Source organism: Metarhizium robertsii (assembly GCF_000187425.2).
Source record: "Metarhizium robertsii ARSEF 23 chromosome Unknown MAA_Scf_5, whole genome shotgun sequence".
Classification (NCBI taxonomy): Eukaryota; Fungi; Ascomycota; class Sordariomycetes; order Hypocreales; family Clavicipitaceae; genus Metarhizium; species Metarhizium robertsii.
In genome coordinates, this window is record NW_011942193.1 from 2907769 (window position 1) to 2927872 (window position 20104).

The following is a 20104-nucleotide window of genomic DNA, read 5'->3' on the forward strand; positions in this document are numbered from 1 at the left end:
CGAATCTCATATTTCAAGCATCCGACAACTAGTATGTATGCATGGTGGCTCGCCATCATATCCAGGAGTTATTGTACAGCGTGGATGCGTGACAATCCATTACTAAGGCAGTCCTCGTCAATTTCAATGGACCCAGCAACTTGTATTAAAATTAATTGAAGTCTGCGGGACCCTGTGCTGCGGTATTAGGCTCAGTGTGGGTTTCGTAAAACGCAAACAGCCTCGCTTCTGCCTTTCGTCTGCTTGCTTCGTCCAACTCGCCGCCAGTGGTGCCATTCTCCTTGGAGGCTATAGTCGACTTGGATATTGAGGCAGGGCTATTTGCAATGTCAGTTATTTGATTTGCAAAATCGAGATCGTCAGACAACTCACCCAAACATTTCTCGGTCCACTTCCAAGAAAATTGTCATGGCGTCCTTACCGCCTCGTTGGACAAGGTAGTTCATGTAAACTCTAGCCAATTCCTGCTTGACACTCCCAGATAATTTGCTCTTCGTGCGGAACTCATCAAACACGCTCTTAATGCGTTCGGCGGTCTCCTTTTCTTCGTCGCCAGTTGCAGACTGGTCCAACTCAAACGCAAACCATTTCTCCCAAAAAACAAGACTGTCGCCGTACCACTGCGAGTTTTTGAGAAACACAGCTCTAGCATCCTCGGCTGAACCTTTGCCTTTCCACAATAACTGAGCCCATTCTGCCACCAAAGCAGCCTTGGTATACAGATCTACCGTTGGCGCATCAATCTGGTCTCGGTACACCTGAACAGCAGCTTCAAGTCCATTTTGACGACGTTGCAGATGGGCCCATGAGACAACAACTTCGACGCAATCTGGCAACTTCATGAGAATCGCTGCATGAATATCTACGGCGACGTCAATTCTGCCACAGCTCTCCTCGAAGTAAGCCCACTGCATCCGGATACCGGGCCTGCTAATCGGTACGAAAATCGATGCTCGAATGTAGATGTGCCGTGCCTCCTCGTCCTTACCGTCTTGTGCAGCCATCCATCGAGCATATCGGAACCAAAACTCGTCGTAAAAGGCACACGTCACCAAGCATCGCTCGTACAATGAGACTGCGCGGTCGAAGTCCCCTTCGGCTTCCTCAAAATCCAGATACTTGCGCCAGTTGTTGAGCTGAGAATGCTCCAGTTCGGTGACGTGGAAATAGGGTCGTTTAATCTCCGACTCATAGGTCCACCTTTTAGAAACCTCCTGCTGAGTAGCCGTAAAGACTTCGTAGTACATGGCGTCAATCTTGGCTCGAATGTCCCGTTCTATCTCCAGCTCGGGCCGTGCACCACCACCCTGGGCTGCTGATTCTGCCTCGACTTCGGCCTGGAACCGGCTGAGAACATCAGCCGGCACAACCTCAGACAACGGCCGAGTGTGAGCAAGATTGCGAAAACGTTCGTAATAGCGAGCATACTGGTGCATTGGAATCCGAATTACTCGAGCATGGATAGCATAAATTCGATCTTGTGCTTCTTGCCGCTCTTCATACTCAATATATTTGTCCCAGAAAGGATGGGCAAGGAAATCGAGACCAACTAGGCTTGCTCCACGTTCAAAAAGGCTGGAAAATCATGTTAGAATTCGACAATTCTCGATACATGTCGTCAACGGATAGGCAATAGGGGAAGGGAGGTTTAATACAAGAAGGGGTACGACCACGAAAGCAACTAGTACAAAAAATGCAACTCCATTCCTCAGGTCATCGATGGGGGTAAGCGGCATCAAGGCGATAAGAGGGAGGCTGTGAATAAGAAGCAGGACATCAACAGAGCCTGGCGCATAGCGTGAGAGAATATCCCGAAAGTGGTAGGGCCATTGAAGGCATATCTCACCAGCACATGTATCGACAACGACGTGTGAAGGTCTCAAGGATAAAGTAGGCAACGTGAGGTATGCTGGCGACCTCTAGGGATACTGCGTTGATGGCTTGTTAAGGGGAAGGAAACCATCATGCTATACTTACTCTCGGACAATCTGGGGGTCGTGTGTCGTTTCCATTTTGAAGGAACAATAGTCGGTCCACAAGTCGACGGAGTTGGTAATGCAAGCACAGCCTCGTTCATAGACCTATCAGCCCTCAGGTCAGTATCGGCACTAGCATCTTGGGTTGAAGAATCCATCGCCATACCATCTCTGCTGACTCTGGCCCAGCAATATTGAATTCCATATCCGCATATTTCTTCCAGTACCCAAACAGCAGGGGGAACTTATGCAGGAAACGATCGTAGGCTTCGCGAAACGTAGCCAGCGCCTGGGGGCTTGAATTGCGATTTAATCCGCCATCTAGAGTCTCGCTAGACTTGATATAATTTTCCCAGCTGTCAAAGTTATCAGGGTCCGCTTCCTGTATTTAGCAGCATCAGCATTGGGGGGTTTGGACGTTGAACGATAGCTTGTAGACGGCACTGTCGCATCATGGGCCTACTCACCACCTCAGCTTGGTGCTTGCGCACCGAAGCGTACTCTTCGTCAGAGCCGCCGAAGGGAGCGAATTCACTCATGGCAGTCGTTCGCGCGTCACGACTCGTGATTAATTGAGATAAAAACGATGCGATAAATGAAGGGGAAGGAGCTCTGGAACTATAGCACGAGGTTGGAGGTTGAAGAGATGCAGCGCGTTGCATGCGGGAAGGCTGGCAGAGGAATTCGGATGGTTTCGCGCCGTGCGCCCAGGATCTATGGCAGATACATTATCCCCATGTAGCTCTGTGTAGCTGTGTGTTGCATTCTCTGCAGTCGAATGAAGAAGGTATACAAGTAGCTTATGTACCTTCAACACTGGAGCTGTAGGACCCAGTCTAAAAAAGTGCTCGGCGCTGAGTCATCATCTGTGACTAAGCTGGCGCTATTCATATTTTTTTTCCTGGCAAGGTATCGATGAAGAATCTTTCTCTCCATATGGGCTTATGATGATTTACCAATAAAAACATATGATAGGAAGAGACTGAACGCTCTCTCAATAGAGAGCATGATCTCAATTTCAAATCTGAAGCTCGATTTGCCTCCTGGCTTGATTCATTACCATTTTATCCCCCTCTTGAGCATAGTCTTCACAACACACAATCTTCGTAGCAGCATGCAGATACTGCCAGTTGGCACCAGTCTCCTAGTCGAAGACTAACATTTGGCGATGATTTTTTTGAGGCATTCGGTGACAAAAGACTGAGCAATCATCGTGCGTGGTTCCCTGGGTGTCTGCCAGTCTGATGTCAAGAAGGAATTTTCTTCAACCCTAAGTTTTCTCCTTCGCACTATCTTCCTGTAGGGTAGGCATCCCCTTCCGCAGGACACCAGCAATCCAAAAGCTCTATTATAATTACCGAAATGCTGAGTGTTATGTTTGCAATCCATGAGGAAATATCTATTATTATTATTTTTTTTTTTTTTTAAAAAAAAAAAGCCTATTTCGAATTGCGCAGAGGGAGAGGTGTTGTGTTCATAACCATGCAACTTGTCATAGTACGAAAAGTAAGCGCAGGCTGTGACAAGATGCGACACAGGCCAAAGGCAGAGGAGCGTTGAGATGAAGACACGACGAATGATTTTTTTTCTAAAAAAAAAAAAAAAAAAAAAAAGAGAAAAACAAACATCATCATCAGGCAAGGTAGAGCAGTGTAGAACAAAACCATTTCCGAGACAGTGTTGCCGTTGCGGCCTTTGTTTAAATTCTCCTTGCTGTACCACCCGTGGGGCTGAGCCTCGCTGGTTGTCTCGAACGACGTGTCACAGCCGACGTCATCTACGGCTGGATTTGGCCAGCTCATCCGCGCAAACACGCATGTTGTGAGCTACTCGCTACCACAATAGGCCAGGTAACGGCACTTTTACGCTCAATCCTGTATCACCGATCCCCAGATAATGGATAATCTGCCCATGTAGCAAGACCAAACCCTTTCCGCCCGCCCGAAGAGACATCCAATGCTCGCGCCAGCTCAATGGACCACACACAAAGCTCATGGGCTGCGCAGGCTTCCGCCCCCGAGAAATCGAGCGAACTGTACATAAGGGACTCTCCCTATCGATCGATTGCCATCGTGTCCTCGTCCCATGCCCTGGTATTGCGATATAGCTCGTCGGCGAGCAGTGACACACCTCAAAATGGATCGGTAACCTCTCTCCATTCCATCAAGTCTCGTGGCGGCGTAGACTCCCATGCTGCGAAGTGCATGGTGGAATTTGCCCCTATATCGAGCCAACTGTTGAAGGACTACCGCCCGCTGAGCCTTATGCCCGTGTATGGTACACTGGGTCTTATTTCTGCCAACGGCGAAGTGTTCTTGTCAGTCATCACTCGGGCCAAGAGAGCTGCTACTGTTCGACCGGGAGAGACTGTGGAAAAGATTGCAACTGTGGATTTCTACTGTCTGAGCAGCGCAAACTATGACGATGTTGTGCCGTTGGAATCCCAGGAGCCAGACTTCTCGGATACCATGTCGACATATAGCAGTCAGTCTGGATATGGCCAAAGCCTCAGTCGCCGGGAGGTTGCTGTGGAACATCCTTGCCATGAGCTGCGAAAGCTGCTGAGCAATGGCTCATTCTATTATAGTACCGATTTTGATGTGACAAACAGGCTACAAGATAGGTCGGCACATTGATTGTCAAAACACCGACGGCCTATGATGCAGAGTTAACTAACGTGGCTGCAGATCTATTAACCCCAATTCATTCGACATTGACAATTTTGATGACACATACCTGTGGAATTCGTTCATGATTCGCCCACTTGTCGAGTTTCGATCTCGCCTCATGCCTCCAGAACGAGAGGCCTTGGACTCTTCGCGAATCCTCACGTCTGCTATCCGTGGATTCTGTATGACGGTGACTATTCCTCAGAGTGCATCTCCCTTGCGTGAACCAAGGAATGGAATGCCATCCTACATGAGCCTCATCTCGCGGCTGTCATGCAGAAGAGCCGGAACCCGCTTTAACTCTAGAGGCATTGACGACGACGGGTATGTAGCAAACTTTGTGGAGACTGAAACGATATTCTGCAGCCCAGCGGGCACACTATTCTCCTATGTCCAGGTTCGAGGCTCGGTACCCGTGTTCTGGGAGCAAGCTGCAGACCTTCTTCCTGGCAGACAGAAAATCACCATTACTAGGTCACCCGAAGGAACGCAACCTGCCTTCAACAAGCATTTCGAAGACCTGGAGCACATATACGGTGCAGTCCACATCATAAACTTGCTGAGCGACACGAAACCCGCAGAAGTTGAACTGTCGACACTGTACCGCAACGCTATTCGACACTCTCCATACAGCCAGTCCAGCGGTGTCTCAGCTGAGCATGCTTTGCTTCGCGAGACGCATTATGATTTTCATGCGGAAACAAAAGGTCCGGCGGGATATGAAGCCGCGAAAGATATTCGGCGGTATATCGAAGGGTCAACAGACGGGTTTGCATACTTTCTTGCTGAGAAAACAGATGACCCGGCTGATAGGACCGGTGGGACCAACAACGGCCGAATGGTGGTTGTATTACAACAGGATGGTGTGTTCCGCACCAACTGCCTGGATTGTTTGGACCGGACGAACTTGATCCAGACACTGATTTCACAAATGGCTGTGGAGTCGTTCCTGGCTCATCGAAGCGACTACGCGGCATCTGACTTTTGGATGAGGCACTCTAGCCTCTGGGCAGACAATGGCGACTCTTTATCCAAAATCTACGCGGGGACCGGCGCCCTGAAATCTTCCTTCACACGTCATGGCAAGATGTCCCTGGCCGGTGCCATGGCCGATGTGCGCAAGTCGGTGCAACGCATTTACCATAACAACTTCGTCGACCCTTCGCGGCAAGTGACGATTGACATGTTGCTCGGCCGCCTTATGGGTCAGGCTCCAGTACATTTGTTCGATCCCATCAGCGATTTTGTTTCCATTGAACTCTCCAAGCGGAGCGACGAATTCACATCATCAGAAAACATCACCATATGGACCGGCACATTCAACCTCAACGGCCGCACAGACGGCATAGGCTACGACTTGTCGCCCTGGCTGTTTGGCCCCTCACCAGGCGTCGAGCAACCCGACATCTATGTGGTTGCCTTTCAAGAAATCGTTGAGCTAAGCCCTCAGCAAATTATGAACAGCGACCCTTCAATAAAACATCTATGGGAAGAAGCCGTCAAGCGCACGTTGAACGATAGGCAAGCCAGACTCGGAGGGGACAAATACGTCCTCTTGCGCAGTGGACAACTCGTCGGGGCCGCTCTATGCATTTTTGTCAAGACGTCCATATTGAAGAACATTAAAAATGTCGAGGGAAGTGTCAAAAAAACCGGTCTTTCAGGTATGGCTGGAAACAAGGGAGCCGTGGCGATTCGATTCGATTACGCCAATACGCAAATTTGCTTTGTCACGGCGCATTTGGCAGCCGGGTTTTCAAACTACGATGAGAGGAACAGGGATTACACGACGATTCACCATGGGTTGCGATTTCAACGTAATCGAGGGATTGAAGATCACGGTAAGCAACCCATAGCATTCCGCCCTGAGATGATGGGACTTTTTCAACTAAATTGACCCGTGTAGACGCCATCATTTGGATGGGTGACTTCAACTATCGCATTGGACTAGGCTTAGAAGCCGCAAAGGCTCTAGTCAAAAAGCAAGATCTAGAGACACTCTACGAAAATGACCAGCTCAACTTACAGATGGTTGCTGGCTTATCGTTCCCATTCTACTCGGAGGCTCGGATCAATTTTATGCCCACGTACAAATTCGACGTCGGTTCAGACACCTATGACAGCTCGTGAGCCACACCGTATTCAAACCTATCTTAATGTGCCGTGTAACAAGACTGACGAGGAAGAAAAAAATTAGTGAAAAGGCACGAATTCCAGCATGGACAGACCGCATCCTCAGAAAAGGCGCTAATCTCCGCCAAACCTCGTACAATTCCGCACCGCTCAGATTCTCAGACCACCGCCCGGTATATGCTACGTTTGAATGCAGAGTCAACATTGTTGACGAGAGAAAACGCCAAAATATCAGCCGCGAGCTGTACCAGCGCCGCAAAGCAGACGTAGGCGATCCCACGGCCCATCTGGGCGACGGCGAAGAATCAGATGATGAGGACCTTATTGGGTATGATTCCATTGAGCCCGGTCTTCCGCCCGCGAGTTCAGACCGTCAGAAATGGTGGCTGGAGAACAGACAACCTGCGCGGGCGCAAGTGGCAGCGCCGAATGGTCGCGACGGTCTCCCAATGGCCTTGAATCCGAACCGGCCGTCGAATCCGTTTGGTCAGAGTGAAGAGCCTGACTGGGTGTCGGTGCCAAGGTCTTCGCCTGGATATTCTAGTATATCGAGCTCGCCGTATGAGAAGGTGTCGTTGCCAAAAGCGATGGCGGAACGGGCTGCGGCAGTGTCGAGGAAACAGATTCCGATACCACATGAGCCTTCTAAGCTGCCCGCGAAGGTGGGACGCTTACGACTAGATGATGAGCAGAGCATTAGCAGTCAGTCTGACACAGGCATATCCGCAACACCACCGCCGCCGCCACCGCCTCGACGACAAACGGCAAGTTCGAGACCAAACACCTCCGTCTCTACTGCTACAACGCAGGCCTTCGGTTTGGATAGAACTCAGACTCTACCGGCATTGCCCACAACACCGCGTTCCGCATCGGTAGCTTCACAAGCACCACAAGTATCACAGCTGTCGCAACAACTTGCAGGCAAAGCCGGCAAGCCTCCCCCGCCAGTGGGCAAGAAGCCCGCCCATCTGGCCGCAGGCTCACCACTCTCGAAGACAACAACTGGTTCGACAGTAAGCACGTCTGCACGAAGCGAGGACGCCACGCCTGCTCGCCCTGCACGGTCGGCGTCTACCACATCACAGGTGAGTCAGCACGCGTCGCTGGCTCGGAAAGCCGTGGCCGTGGCACCACAACAGACGTCTGCTGAATCTCAATCGGCAACAGCAATTGTTGGCGGTGGACAAGGCGGGGCCCGCAACAGCAAGGGACCAGCCGGCAGCGCGGGGCACGCCAACGGATTTAAACCTCCACTCCCAAGCCGCCACGGCCAGGAGGCTGCAGGATCCTCTGCATCCGTGGACCTGTTGGACTCGACGGATGATGATGGCGGTGAAGGTATTGGTGGGTGGGAAGCCCTGCAGCCCAGTTCGAAGCAATAGTACTACTATGTCCTGGGAGCCTTGGTTTGCCTTGGCCGTGTCTGATCAGAGAGAACAGGGGGCACGGGAGCGGCGGCAAGGATGAAAATCGATCAGGGAGCACTTTGGCTACGAAGCAATTACTCCACGGAACCGAACACGACTGGTGGTTCGTGAAACACTCTAATGAGCACATGGCGCTGCAAAGAAAGAGAGACATTTTTCTTTTGGGTACTCCGTACGTGAACGGGAACAATAGACGATACATGGTTACACCAAATGACCGGGGGAAGGGCGGGAGCGAGGGAAGGATACAAACTTGGCAATTGGACATGCAATGGTAGCCAAGCTCTGGGTATGTATGTATGTACGTACGGCGTACGGCGTATTGACCCTATGAGACTCTTGTTAGAGCTAAACAGCCTGAAACTAACGGGCGATGCAATGCGTGTGACGTGACTGAAATCCCGGAGGATGAGCCATCCTATTGACGAATATTGGCAAGTGATTGGACGCGAGACACAGTTGCAAGATGTAACTGAGTAGCTGGTGCTACTCTCTTGTACGGAGTAGGCGCAATGACATCTGGTGAGGATGGCGCATCGTCGCTTTGATACCACGATATTATGAGAACACGACGCTGCCGGTCCGGGGCTATACAGAACTAGGGATATTACTCATTATGCCGGTACACGAGCAATTGCTAACGTGGTGAGGGCAGTACTGTCATCAACACGGATAAAGGAGGACGGATTGACGCTAAAAATCCTCTGACAATTCGGATAGAGGAAGAGCGGCAGAGGTGAGATGAACGGCGGATTCTGGAGATGATTGAGGGCTCTGGAATGCTCCCAAGGGCTCTGGGCCGAGTAATAAAGGTGGGCTGATAGTTGAGTTCAAGCCCGGGCCCTGTTCTCTCCCCCACAACGACGAAGACACGAACGGGAACGGCTGGCGGCTGGGGAGATTTGGGTTGCTCAGCTGCATCGCTTGTTTAAATGAGGCGGAATCTGCAAATTGGCTGCAAACCTCGGGCCGCCCTATTGCCGTTTCTGAGCCGCCAGAGAATGCTTGAGCCAACATGACTTTGAGGTTTGGGTACGACAACGGACCAGTATGGAAGACACCATGCCCGCCGATTTGCGTGTCCGACATTGTCATGTCTGGGGGCGTCGCCAAGGCCGTCCACCCGCTCGAGAAGCTTGTCAGTCCATCCTCTGCACTATTAGTTTTCGCACAGCATACAATATTAGATGAAGCTATTACTAGTAGTACATACTAGTAGTAGCCTAGTACAACATGCCAGTATCACCAGCACCCCAGCTGCTTAGTACGCAGCTGTTCCGGCTGCTGCTCTGACAGAAGTGGCGACCACATGCAACGTTCAAGGCTTTGCGGCTTGCGCCGTCTCCACAGCTCGGCCACGCCAGTGATGAATCGCCAGGCCAAGACAGCAAGACTACCGGGGCCCCTGCCCAAGTCCAGTTACAACGCATCACGGTACTTCGCTGTTGGTGTTGCGGTTGTTGGGTGGCCACGGCGATTACCTTGGTCTTGGCTGTTGCCGCCTCGCGATGTGGGCTGCATTGGTGGGCTGATGTACTACTCCATAGCCCTAGGTCAGCATGCGCAGGAAGTGTCCGAATTGCTGCCACCCACCACAGCACCCATTCGACTGCTACTGCCGCCGTGATCTGGGTGGTAGAGTGCCGGATTAAGTACCGATAGCGACGTGACTGCTGCATGGTCTCGCAGGGGCGTGGAAATGACGATGCGAAAAGAAGGCCAAATGGCTCCGGTGGACGGCAGAGAAGGCTCAACACCAACTTTGGGCAAGGAATCAAACAATCTTCACATCTTGATACGGAGTATTCCGTGTAGACTCCAGTTCTGAGTGAGTTCTAGGCTTGGGACGGAGAACGGTGGCGGGAAGGAACACGCCAGGCTGTTTTCCCACTCGAGAAGGAAAGAGTCATTGAACCCTCTTGCTCTCCTCCAACCAGGTGAGCAGACTGCTGCATTCCACGAGCCATCACGAGACCAGAATCCATCGTCCCATCTTGACCATCCACGGCTTGACCTCCACGACGCCGCCTCCTCCGCCACCACCACCAGCGAGCTCCAGTTTCCATGTTTGTACCTTGGCGTATCAGCGATCGCCATCGAGATACTTGCTGCACGAACCCAGGGTGCGGTGTGGTGCTCTGGTGTTATCGGTGCTGTGAGGCCCATCTCCATTGCTCTGATTAAGCTTCGGCTGTGTCCCGAGGCGATCGCCCTCCAAGACTTCATCCATGTGCCTCTCATACTACTCACGAACAACTCCCTAGTACGGAGTATGTGCCTGCCCACCCTCCACTGCCGTTGTACAGCGAGCGATAGGACCTAGACTAACGGTCTTCTCATTAGCTTAGGAAGCTTCGCTCTGTTCTGTTCTGGCCTTCCTTTAGCCGTTTCCCTTGCTCAGGTGTCTCCAACCAGGCCAGGCCGTCTGTCATCGAGGCTAGGCCCCTTCAACGCAGCGGTCCTTAAAGTCGACAACGCCCACCTACTCGCAAATGACTGCACACACCAACACGTTTTCTTCCCTACTCTCCACCCTCTAATAACTCGCTCACATCTGCGTGTCCCGTGAGGCAGAGCTCTTATAGCCCACATCGCTTGCGTTTGCCCTCTCACCTTGGATGACACCACCCCGTGCGCCATTCAGCTTCTATCCTATCCGCAAGATACCCATACATTTGAAAGCTATTATACCAACGTACCGTTAATATCGGTTGCTTGATTGGACCCGTTGCCAACAGTCAAATACTAATCCACCGGCACCCACACAACTACCCCAGTCACGCTCCTGGCTCCGAACCCAGGCAGCCTCGATCCAAAGAAACTAGCACTTCCGAAGTCACCATTTTTCCCACGATCGCATTTAATTCCTCTACCCGACTGCCACCCGTTCCAGTCAGTTGGTGTCGGTCACGGAGCGTATGGGCAGCATCTGAGATTGCGAATACCCTGCCGAAATTGACTCAGACATAAGAAATACTCTCTGCCAATACACCGAACCGCCAACGGCACTAACATACGATATACCTGCCGAAACTTACCAGTGCCGCGCCATTGCCTCATAGGGCCGAGTACAAACATTTCAACGTGAAAACAACAGACTAGACTAAACAAGAGGCAGTCCAAGTCCCAATTCTTGCTTCGTACAGGGTGAAGTAGTATTATTGAAAGAAAGTATAACTAGCCTTTGGACTGGACAACTTATCCAGAGAAACTTCTGCACCTCCGTTTCAGAGCTTCCTGGTTGGGTCTCCGACCTTGGACGGAGAGTCACACGACATCCCTCCCTCCAACACTTGGACCCTGACCAAAAGTCCTTAGCCTCTTGTCTCTTCCAAAATTTCAGCCATGGCTGCACGGGGGTCGAACATTTCTGCCTCAACTCAGAACCGTATTCTCATTTGGCGTTCTGAAGTCGCTTCGGCACTCGATGACGCTGCCTCTTCGGCAGCCAGTTCCACTGGCATCGCCTTCTCTCTTTCGGATACACACTCGTCTGCTGGGAATTCCTTGTCACAACGGCAACATAGCGCTGGTGCCATGTCTCGGGGCCGCCGATTCTGGCGCCGCATTGCCCGTCGTCTATCAGGCGGCCGCTTCGGCGGTTTCGAAGATGAAGACCTGGACCATGAACCTGCCATCAAGACTGCCATGTACCGCGCACCACCGCCTCCCCCACCCCCGGTGGACGCAAGAGGCATCGATACAATCGAAGAAGCAGTCAGTCTTGGTGAAGAGAGCAGCGATGACAAGGTCGGCACGGGTCGAGGTCTTAGAGAGAAGCACGAGCGTTTGGAACGAGCCGCTCGCCTATTAGATCAGAATCGCGCAGCCACTTCATGAAACTGGACAGAAGAGAATGATACCCGGCTTGAAGATTATTTCAAAGCCATGCAGGATGAGACAATGAAAAAAACAGGAACAACACACATGCGGTTCGTGCACTGGCGTTGAATATTGGGCATATGGTGACGGAGTCTGGCATGTCAGCAGTATATACGTATACTTTCCCTCACGGTTTATATTTACTTAATCTAGCATAATTGGTTAATATGCATATTCATCATACCCAGTCAAATTTGCATCAAAAAGCCTCGTATGAAACGCCATACTCCGTGACTACAAATCCACAATCTTCCGCTACGCAATCACACCAAGAGGCACGTAGTTTAGATTTTTATTTCAGTGTTCATTAATCCACGCCTAGAGTGTAAACCAGACCAGCAACGTAGCACCGAATCATGCATGGAAAATTTCAGTCCCCATAGAAACGTACTACTTGTCCACAATCCAGCTTTACATACAAGCCGCCCCAGTCACGAGACGAAACTATCATCGTCTCTTCACTCATTATCGGCCGTGGAGAACGGTATAAGTAATTTTTTAGTTTTTGTGCGTTGGGGGAGGGAAATGAAGATGCAAGAGCCACATGACGATTCCTTCTCTCCCGAGAGAGACTGAGCCATTATACAGGAGGAAAACGAGCAGCCAGCAACTAAAAAAATAACAGACATAACAATAATGAAATGGGGGAGGGGCAAGAGGCAAAAACAAGGACACCAAGAAAAACCAACAGCAACATTTGCATTGACTCGAGTCGGCGAGTCGTCAAACCAAACATGGAAAACAACGACACCAGGGGCAAAACTCTCGTGGTAGAAGGGATCATCCGTGATACGGCAAGTACCCGGAAAAAAGCGTTGCTGATGAGAAAAGTCTCGCCTGATAAGAGACTGGACTACCAGCAAAGGCTTTCTGGCCCAACGAAAAGGTGAAACGGTGCGAAAACGTACGAATTCAATCCGTGACCATAACAATTTCCATTTTTCCCTAGTCGATAACAAGGACCACCTTGACCCCTCCACCCGTTTGCCGTAAAATAAAACATCGACGCATCTGCGCACCGGCGCAAAATTCACCTGCCTGCCAGCCCTAAAAACACGATCCAGCTGTTCTCGTGTACAATAGAGGTTAATATGCGAGAACAAGCCAGCCCAAAATCGCATCTCGGTACCATTTTGCCGAAATGCTCATGATATCGGAGATGTGAGAAAAAGAGTTTAGTTGGTGGACTCAGGCGCGGGCTCCTCAGCCTTGGCCTCCTCAGTAGGCTTGTCCGCAGCCTCGCCCTCCTCCTTCTTGGGGGCATCAGCAGCACCAGCGCCCTCGGCCTCGGCGTTGTCGGATGAAGTCCACAGCGTCAAGTTGTCGCGCAGCAGCTGCATAATCAGAGTGCTATCGCGGTAGGACTCCTCAGAGAGTGAGTCGAGCTCGGCAATGGCATCGTCAAAGGCCTGCTTGGCGAGGTGGCAAGCACGGTCGGGCGAGTTGAGAATCTCGTAGTAGAAGACTGAGAAGTTCAGAGCCAGACCCAGGCGGATGGGATGAGTGGGAGTAAGGTCAGTCTGAGCAACGTCGGTGGCGTTCTAAAGAGTTTTCAGAGGGTTAGCATCCAGAGCTTTAAGGAGTACGGAATGATCAATTGATATGCGCGCCGTCATTGGGCGATTTATTAGGCAACTGCAGCGTGCGATATTTACTAACCTTGTAAGCCTCATGAGCAGCAGTGGCAGCACCCTTGCGCTTCTCACCCGAGGCAAACTCAGCAAGGTATCGGTGGTAGTCACCCTTCCTATTAGCGGAGAAGGACAATTAGCAATCTATGCAGACACTGTTTGTGCATGAGCAACCGGCTGGAGCAGCTTTTACGTACATCTTGTGGTAAAAGACCTTGGACTCGCCAGAGGCAGCGTTGGGGATGAGAGACTCGTCCAGAACATTGAGAACATCCTCGCAGACCTTCTCCAGCTCTGTTTCGATCTTGGAACGGTATTCCTTAATGGTAGAGACGTGCTTGTCGGAACCCTTGGATTCTTCCTTCTGCTCAATGGAAGAGATGATGCGCCACGAGGCACGGCGGGTGCCAACGACGTTCTTGTAGGCAACGGAGAGGAGGTTACGCTCGTCGACGGTCAGCTCACCGCCGAGCTTGGCAACCTCCTTCATGTAGGTGACCATCTCATCGTAGCGCTCAGCCTGCTCGCAGAGGCGGGCGAGGAAGGTCTTGCTATATTGCACATCGAAAAAATGTCAGTCTTTCCGGCCAGCGACGCGGGTGATTTTTCTTGTTTTCTTTGAGAGAAGAGGCACAAGTCTCTGGATCAGGTGTAGGTGGACAAACCTTTCACGCTAAAGAGAAGAAATATCGTCAGCATCATGCACCAATGGATCAAAGCGTAACGCAGGCAGCGGCAGAATGAGGGGAGGCAAGGGGTGTCGCCGGCGTCTGGCAGCTGGGATTGACCGAAAATGTCGATATACGACCAAGGATACGCCGTAACGAGCCGGAGCCGGAGCTACAGGCTTGCGCAGCCACGCTCGCGGGCAGGATGAGGCAATAGACACGGGCCGCAACGGCGGTGGGAGTTTTGAGAGGAGGTGAGGGAGGGGGGAGCAAGACTCAATAGAGAAGAACCTACCTCAGTGGTCATTTTGTGGATAGAGAGATAACGGGAGAGAAAGTGTCGAGACAAGTGCGAAGAGGGAATCAAAAAGGATGATGCGAGAGAAATGTGGAAAAAAGCGTGTTCGGGGGGGTCTGTAGATAAGGCGTTGAAGGGACGAGATGAGGGGGTGGGTGTTTATATTTTGATTGTGGACCACGAGCCTCTGGAAGCAGTGGTCGAGGTCGAGGTCAACTGGTCAAGTCTGGCCAGCTGGTTCGGTTTGGGTGCTGGGCCTCCAGGCTCTGGAGAGGGGGCCCCCGTCTCCGGGCTCTGGGGCCCTGGGGCGGAGCTGGGCAGAGAGAGGCAGACTTGACCAGTTGACATGTTGACATTGACGGCGGCACGGTCAATGTCAAGCGCTCAACGCTCAAGGCTGGCACCATACATGTAGGCATTCGCCAGAGCTTCCATGACGAATGCCACGCACCCGCGCATCCCAAACACTGACCTGCCTGCCCATGGTTTGCGTGGCTCGGGGCTCGGGGCCCGTGGCCTTTGCCAGACGGCTCCTGCTACTTGACATGACTTGAGCACACTTGAACAGCCGGCAGAGAGATGCATGTGTTCATAGCAATTTGATTTCAGTCAGAAGCCAGACGGGCGGCTACTTGGCGCGGGAGCAGGGCCCTGTGGGAGAGCACTCTTGTCTCGTCGTGTCTGCGGTTCATTCCTCATGTTTTGACGATGCCACCAGCCCGGCTCCGTGTGCCTCTTCACCAGACACTTCCACCACCATCTCTCACCCCCCATGACTCCGTCGCCAAAGTTCAGGAAAAGCTCGTCTGGCCAGGTGCGCACCTGGCGGCAATACGACCCGAGGCTGGCAGCGCTGGGACGCCGACGCTGGCCTGGCCAAGTGCTGCGACGACTGTGGACTGAACTGGGGACGTGGACGGGCGCCAGCGGGCTGGGCCACTGGTGGAGCCGCGTGTGTGTCCGGCTTGTGGATGCCCGTGGAAGAACGAAGCCATTGTGGATACCGACTTGGGACGTGTATGCCCATCAATCTCGACGGGGACTGGTCGCCGCAAGCTGTCGCAGAAGATTGAAGCAAACCTGGACAAAGACATGTGTCGACGTGGTGGCACCTGGGGCACGCAGCAAGGGAGGGGTCGACACATGTGCGGCTGCAGGACCAAGGGCCTGTCGCTGTCTGCCCCAAACGGCCGTGGCCATGGAGCCGCCTGGCTCGACGCGAGAAGCTTTCTGGGCGTCAAGTGTCGAATGTCGACGGTCGAGCAAAAACACGTACCCAAGCAGTTGTTTCGAGGCTCTGCCATCATACTTGCTGTTGCATAACGACCTCCAGGCATTCCAAACGGCGATCCTACGAGGCGTCCGAAGCGAAGCGCCTGGGTACCTCCCTTCGACCCAGTAGTACTCCGTACCTATGTCTGGTACATTTCTTGGGCCGTATCGCTGCCAACAAACCCGCACGCTCAAACGCTCTTGCCTCGCGGTCAGTCAACCCAACCCAATCTTGTTCTTCTGCTATGACTGCCCAACAACTAAATTGTCGCGTCATTGAATCGATGTCGACTTCAGACCACACGCAAAATACATAGATGCTTCAGTGCAAAGTTTTAAGATTTTACTACTGGATATTTTTTTTTAGGTACGAGGCACTCGAGGCAGTTGAGAAAGCACAGCGGTCATCTAGGGATTGTACCCCCAAGTTAGAGCCCAGGTGCCTTTCAAGTTGTCTCAGGCACCTGGTAGCTTTATTCTTGCCTCTTCTGCAGCCTTACTTTATGCAGCGTTCCATCGGTCGTCTGTTCCTTCGCCAAGTATCAGGTACCTCAACAGACGCGCCAGCACGGCAAGGTCAGTTGTTCTTTTCATCCATGCCTTGGTCGATCTCTACATTCTCCCTCCAGCTTATCCAGGAGAAAGGCTACTCCTCGACATCTCCCCCGTCCACCCCGAAAACACCAGCGATGGTCGCACTTGGTATGTTTATGCAAAAGCGATATCTGTGGTACGTGGGCTATCGCGAGCCTCAGGTCCTCGGCACATGAGTCCTCTTGCGACCTTGCAGCAATGTCTTTACAATGCCGCTCAGCGTCACAATGGCAGACCCAACCAGGTCGTCGCATCCAGTTGGACGGGACAGAACTTGACGCCGTACTTGGCGGCACTACTCCGTCTTCCCTACCGGATCAATCCCACTCTGCGCATCCACAATACCAAAAAGCAGGGTCTTTACCTACCTACTTTAGGCAGTGAGCGGCTGAAAGAAAATCTTTGCTTTCAGCGACAATACACTGATAATTTCGGCCACCGACTTCATCAAGAGCCTGCTGCCTTCGACGCCGATTCCTCATTTTGCATTTTTTACGTCTCACCAAGTACCCAGGTAGTCGAGGCTTCTTTCTGTGATGCTCCATGGGCCATCATATTATCTCATCTTGGTCATATGGCACCCCAACCAGCAAACAATCGCCATCCAAGCATTGGCTGCTGATGCCTGGTTTCCATGTTGCTTTATGGCTGGCCCAACCCGCTGGAGGTCCCCACTGGCCAGCCGTAACAGCTGACGAGGATTCACGTCAATGCCAACCGTACATCACAGTGGGAAGCAACTATCACGTTGGTTTAAGCAGGAGGCCTTCGGGACCGGATTCTTGCTTTCATGTGCAATTTATATATGGATATAAATATATGCGCGTCTGTAAATATATACGTCTGTGAGGCTGGTCCGAGTGGCATTTGTTCTGGCTCACAATGGTGCGAGTTCAAGAACATCCGGAGCAGCACCTGAGAACAACGTTCAGGACGATAGGTGCCCTGCGCGCCTCCTTCAATCACTGTCAGTAACTCATGGAGGAGCATGCATCACGCCTCCTACAGAGGTCCGTGGTGGCAATTTCCCAGATGCTAATGTGACTCATTTCATCATACGGCTGCCCCTCTTTGTAGCACGCGTCCTTGATTTTCACCACAAACGACGGCTTCACCAATGTCGCGTGGCTCAGCCTCAGGATGAGGTACGTATGACGGAGTGAGCGCAGGCAGCCTTGATGCGCGTCACTGGTTCGAGAAATCCTGTGTGAGTTGTCCGACTTGGTCTGACGCTGCCGCATCTGGTTGGCTACGATATTGAGATCTGGTTCCACCCGTGACCGTTGTTTGCGAGGCTGTTGTGTCACGGACTGTTTTTGTGAAGAGCCCGTACAGGATTAGCATAACCTCATTTTAATGCGTCCAGGGTTGGTTGATTTCCTTTATGCACGGGGTGAGTATCATACACAACACCATACATATATATAGAGTGTCAGCCATATTTCATGCTCTCTACGGTTTTGGCTTTTGCAAAGCGAAAGCAAGGTTGTTTGTATCTCGCCTAGAGAAGCTTAGTGCACGGCACGTGTGTAGTACATATATTACATAGGGCAATTTTAAATAAGGCTGATTAGACTATACAAACCTAGTTATTACTCCATTAAATACATATTTTTCGTTACGGGTATCTAAGCTTTCCAAAGTGTAAACGATTGAAGAAACAACAAGATTGCCACGAATGGTTGGTCCGTCAAAGCCACCAGACCAATGCCGTGCATCTTGTTCCTCTACAGTTCTTCCGACTCGATTCCGCCTGACCAACCTCGTCCCCAGTTCGCCGGATCTCCTCCCGGCACACAGAGTCCCAGCCTCCAGAAATAGTCTCGGTGTGCGAAAAACAGCTGCCAAATCTTGAGACGAGTCGGCAAGGTCCTCGCCACAATGTACTCCTCAATAGACGGGGAGGCAGAGGCGAAATGGAGCAGTCGACGCATATCCTCGAGCAAAGAGGTCTCAGCACCGGCACTACACTCCGGATCGCTATCGCCAACACATGATCGAATGTCCTCTTCGGTAGGTTGGAGCTCCTGCTTCGAAATGTATATCTCTCCGCCGTGAGGGCTGTATCCCCATTCCTCCAGAGGCAGCAGCGGGACCGGGTCGTTATTGTGTGTCACACGGCGGTACGCCCTGTGTTCCAAATTTGTCGTGCCGTCCAGTTGGAAGGCCTTGTCGATATAGCGAGCCAGTTGGTAATTGCCGACCCGAGGTTCGCCAAAGGTAGTCACAACCAAGTTGTCCCAGCCGAGTGACAGCTTCAGCTCCAGCGCGGCAAGACAGGCCACGGCACCGCCAAGGCTGTGCCCGACCAGCTGGATTTTATAAGACGGATACTTCTTCCTCAGCGCCTTGAGTTCCGGCACAACCGTCCCCCTGGCCATCCGCCACGAGTGCAGAAACCCCATGTGGACGGTACAGTTGTCGCACTTGCGACGATAGTTCTCCAGGAAGTCGCTGTCATCGTCATCTGGGGCGGGATAAGGCACGTATTCCTGGGGTATCGTGCCCAAATCCACCACCGTGTTGGCGATGCTGTATGTGCCCCTAAATGCGACAATGATGGCGCCGTTCCTCTCCCCAGAGACGCCGCCATCTTGATTCTCCCTCCGTTTGCTCCCATGATCCACCGCAATGTAGCCGCAGCTGTCGCCCATGAGAAACCCGGTGCTCCATGTCATGGCTAGAGAAAGGCCAGGAAACTCTTTGCACCGCGACAGGCACTGAAATGGCTTGTGGACGCCGGTGCTGCCGATACAGTACGACACGTCTACCAGTCTAGACAGGCGCTCAAGATCCGCAAACAACGACGTTGATATGCTTGACGGCGATGATTCGCTATTTGGTGAGGGCGAGTCTATGACGTGATGCTGAGAACTGTGAGCAAGCCGCCACCACAGCAGCGGCTGTATGAGAAGCGCCCAAGACCACATGTTGAAAGATATCCGACAGGTGTAAATGGCAGAACCCGCGTTTTACATTATCCAAGTGGAGTCAGATGTTTTTGTTATTGTCAACTCGTCTTCTTTGTCTTCCCTTTGGTGTAGTAGTTTGGCTGATGTCGTCGCAGCCCCAACAAAGCAGCCTTCTCCTCTCAGCCACAACGTCCCGAAACGGCGGTGGTGGATTCAGATCGGCAGACGCAGCACGGGTATCGCGACGTGTCGAAGGACCAAGTAAGAATTACAATCGTCCATTCAATCTCAGAAGCAGCGCAACGGCGACAACGAGCGCGTTGCAAAGGGGGGCCGCCCCTAAATAAAATACATGTCAATGGCAAGGAATGCTCACCGTGAAACGGTCTGGTCGAGGCAAAACACGAGTGGTCAGCCAAGAAAGCTGAAGCGTAAGCAAGAAGTGGACTCGTGACTGTTTTGTACCATGACACGGCGTGGTGGGCAGTCCTGATGCGCCAAAAGTGCGGAGTGAAGGAGGTGCGGGGCGCTGCACCTGCCCATGTTTAGCACCGGGTCAGCCCAGCTTGACAGCAAGGCCAAAAAAGAAGGGAAAAGGGAAGCCAAGCCATGCAGGGGGCGCGAGACCAGGAACATTCATCA

The 20104-nt window shown here is 52.1% G+C and overlaps 5 protein-coding genes across 5 annotated transcripts; 2 read left to right on the forward strand and 3 right to left on the reverse strand.

Moving 5' to 3' along the window:
- Nucleotides 1–151: 151 nt before the first annotated feature.
- Nucleotides 152–2515, reverse strand: MAA_07271 (mRNA splicing protein (Prp39); the record flags this gene model as incomplete). The annotated part of the gene is made up of 5 exons (XM_007825269.1): nt 152–317; nt 373–1575; nt 1978–2081; nt 2143–2358; nt 2444–2515. 5 exons carry the CDS (start codon nt 2513–2515, stop codon nt 152–154), a joined length of 1761 nt encoding a protein of 586 aa, XP_007823460.1.
- A 1434-nt stretch (nt 2516–3949) lies between these two features.
- Nucleotides 3950–8160, forward strand: MAA_07272 (phosphatidylinositol 4,5-bisphosphate 5-phosphatase; the record flags this gene model as incomplete). Its single annotated transcript, XM_007825270.2, has 4 exons — nt 3950–4599; nt 4664–6486; nt 6552–6771; nt 6843–8160. The coding sequence occupies 4 exons, from the start codon at nt 3950–3952 to the stop codon at nt 8158–8160; spliced, it is 4011 nt and encodes a 1336-aa protein (XP_007823461.2).
- A 3390-nt stretch (nt 8161–11550) lies between these two features.
- On the forward strand, nt 11551–12045 carry MAA_11252 (uncharacterized protein; the record flags this gene model as incomplete). The annotated part of the gene is made up of 1 exon (XM_011413232.1): nt 11551–12045. One exon carries the CDS (start codon nt 11551–11553, stop codon nt 12043–12045), a length of 495 nt encoding a protein of 164 aa, XP_011411534.1.
- A 1217-nt stretch (nt 12046–13262) lies between these two features.
- On the reverse strand, nt 13263–14693 carry MAA_07273 (14-3-3 protein; the record flags this gene model as incomplete). The annotated part of the gene is made up of 5 exons (XM_007825271.2): nt 13263–13628; nt 13747–13834; nt 13916–14269; nt 14384–14391; nt 14682–14693. The coding sequence occupies 5 exons, from the start codon at nt 14691–14693 to the stop codon at nt 13263–13265; spliced, it is 828 nt and encodes a 275-aa protein (XP_007823462.2).
- Nucleotides 14694–18277: 3584 nt separating this feature from the next.
- On the reverse strand, nt 18278–19480 carry MAA_07274 (triacylglycerol lipase; the record flags this gene model as incomplete). The annotated part of the gene is made up of 1 exon (XM_007825272.1): nt 18278–19480. The coding sequence occupies one exon, from the start codon at nt 19478–19480 to the stop codon at nt 18278–18280; it is 1203 nt and encodes a 400-aa protein (XP_007823463.1).
- Nucleotides 19481–20104: the final 624 nt, after the last annotated feature.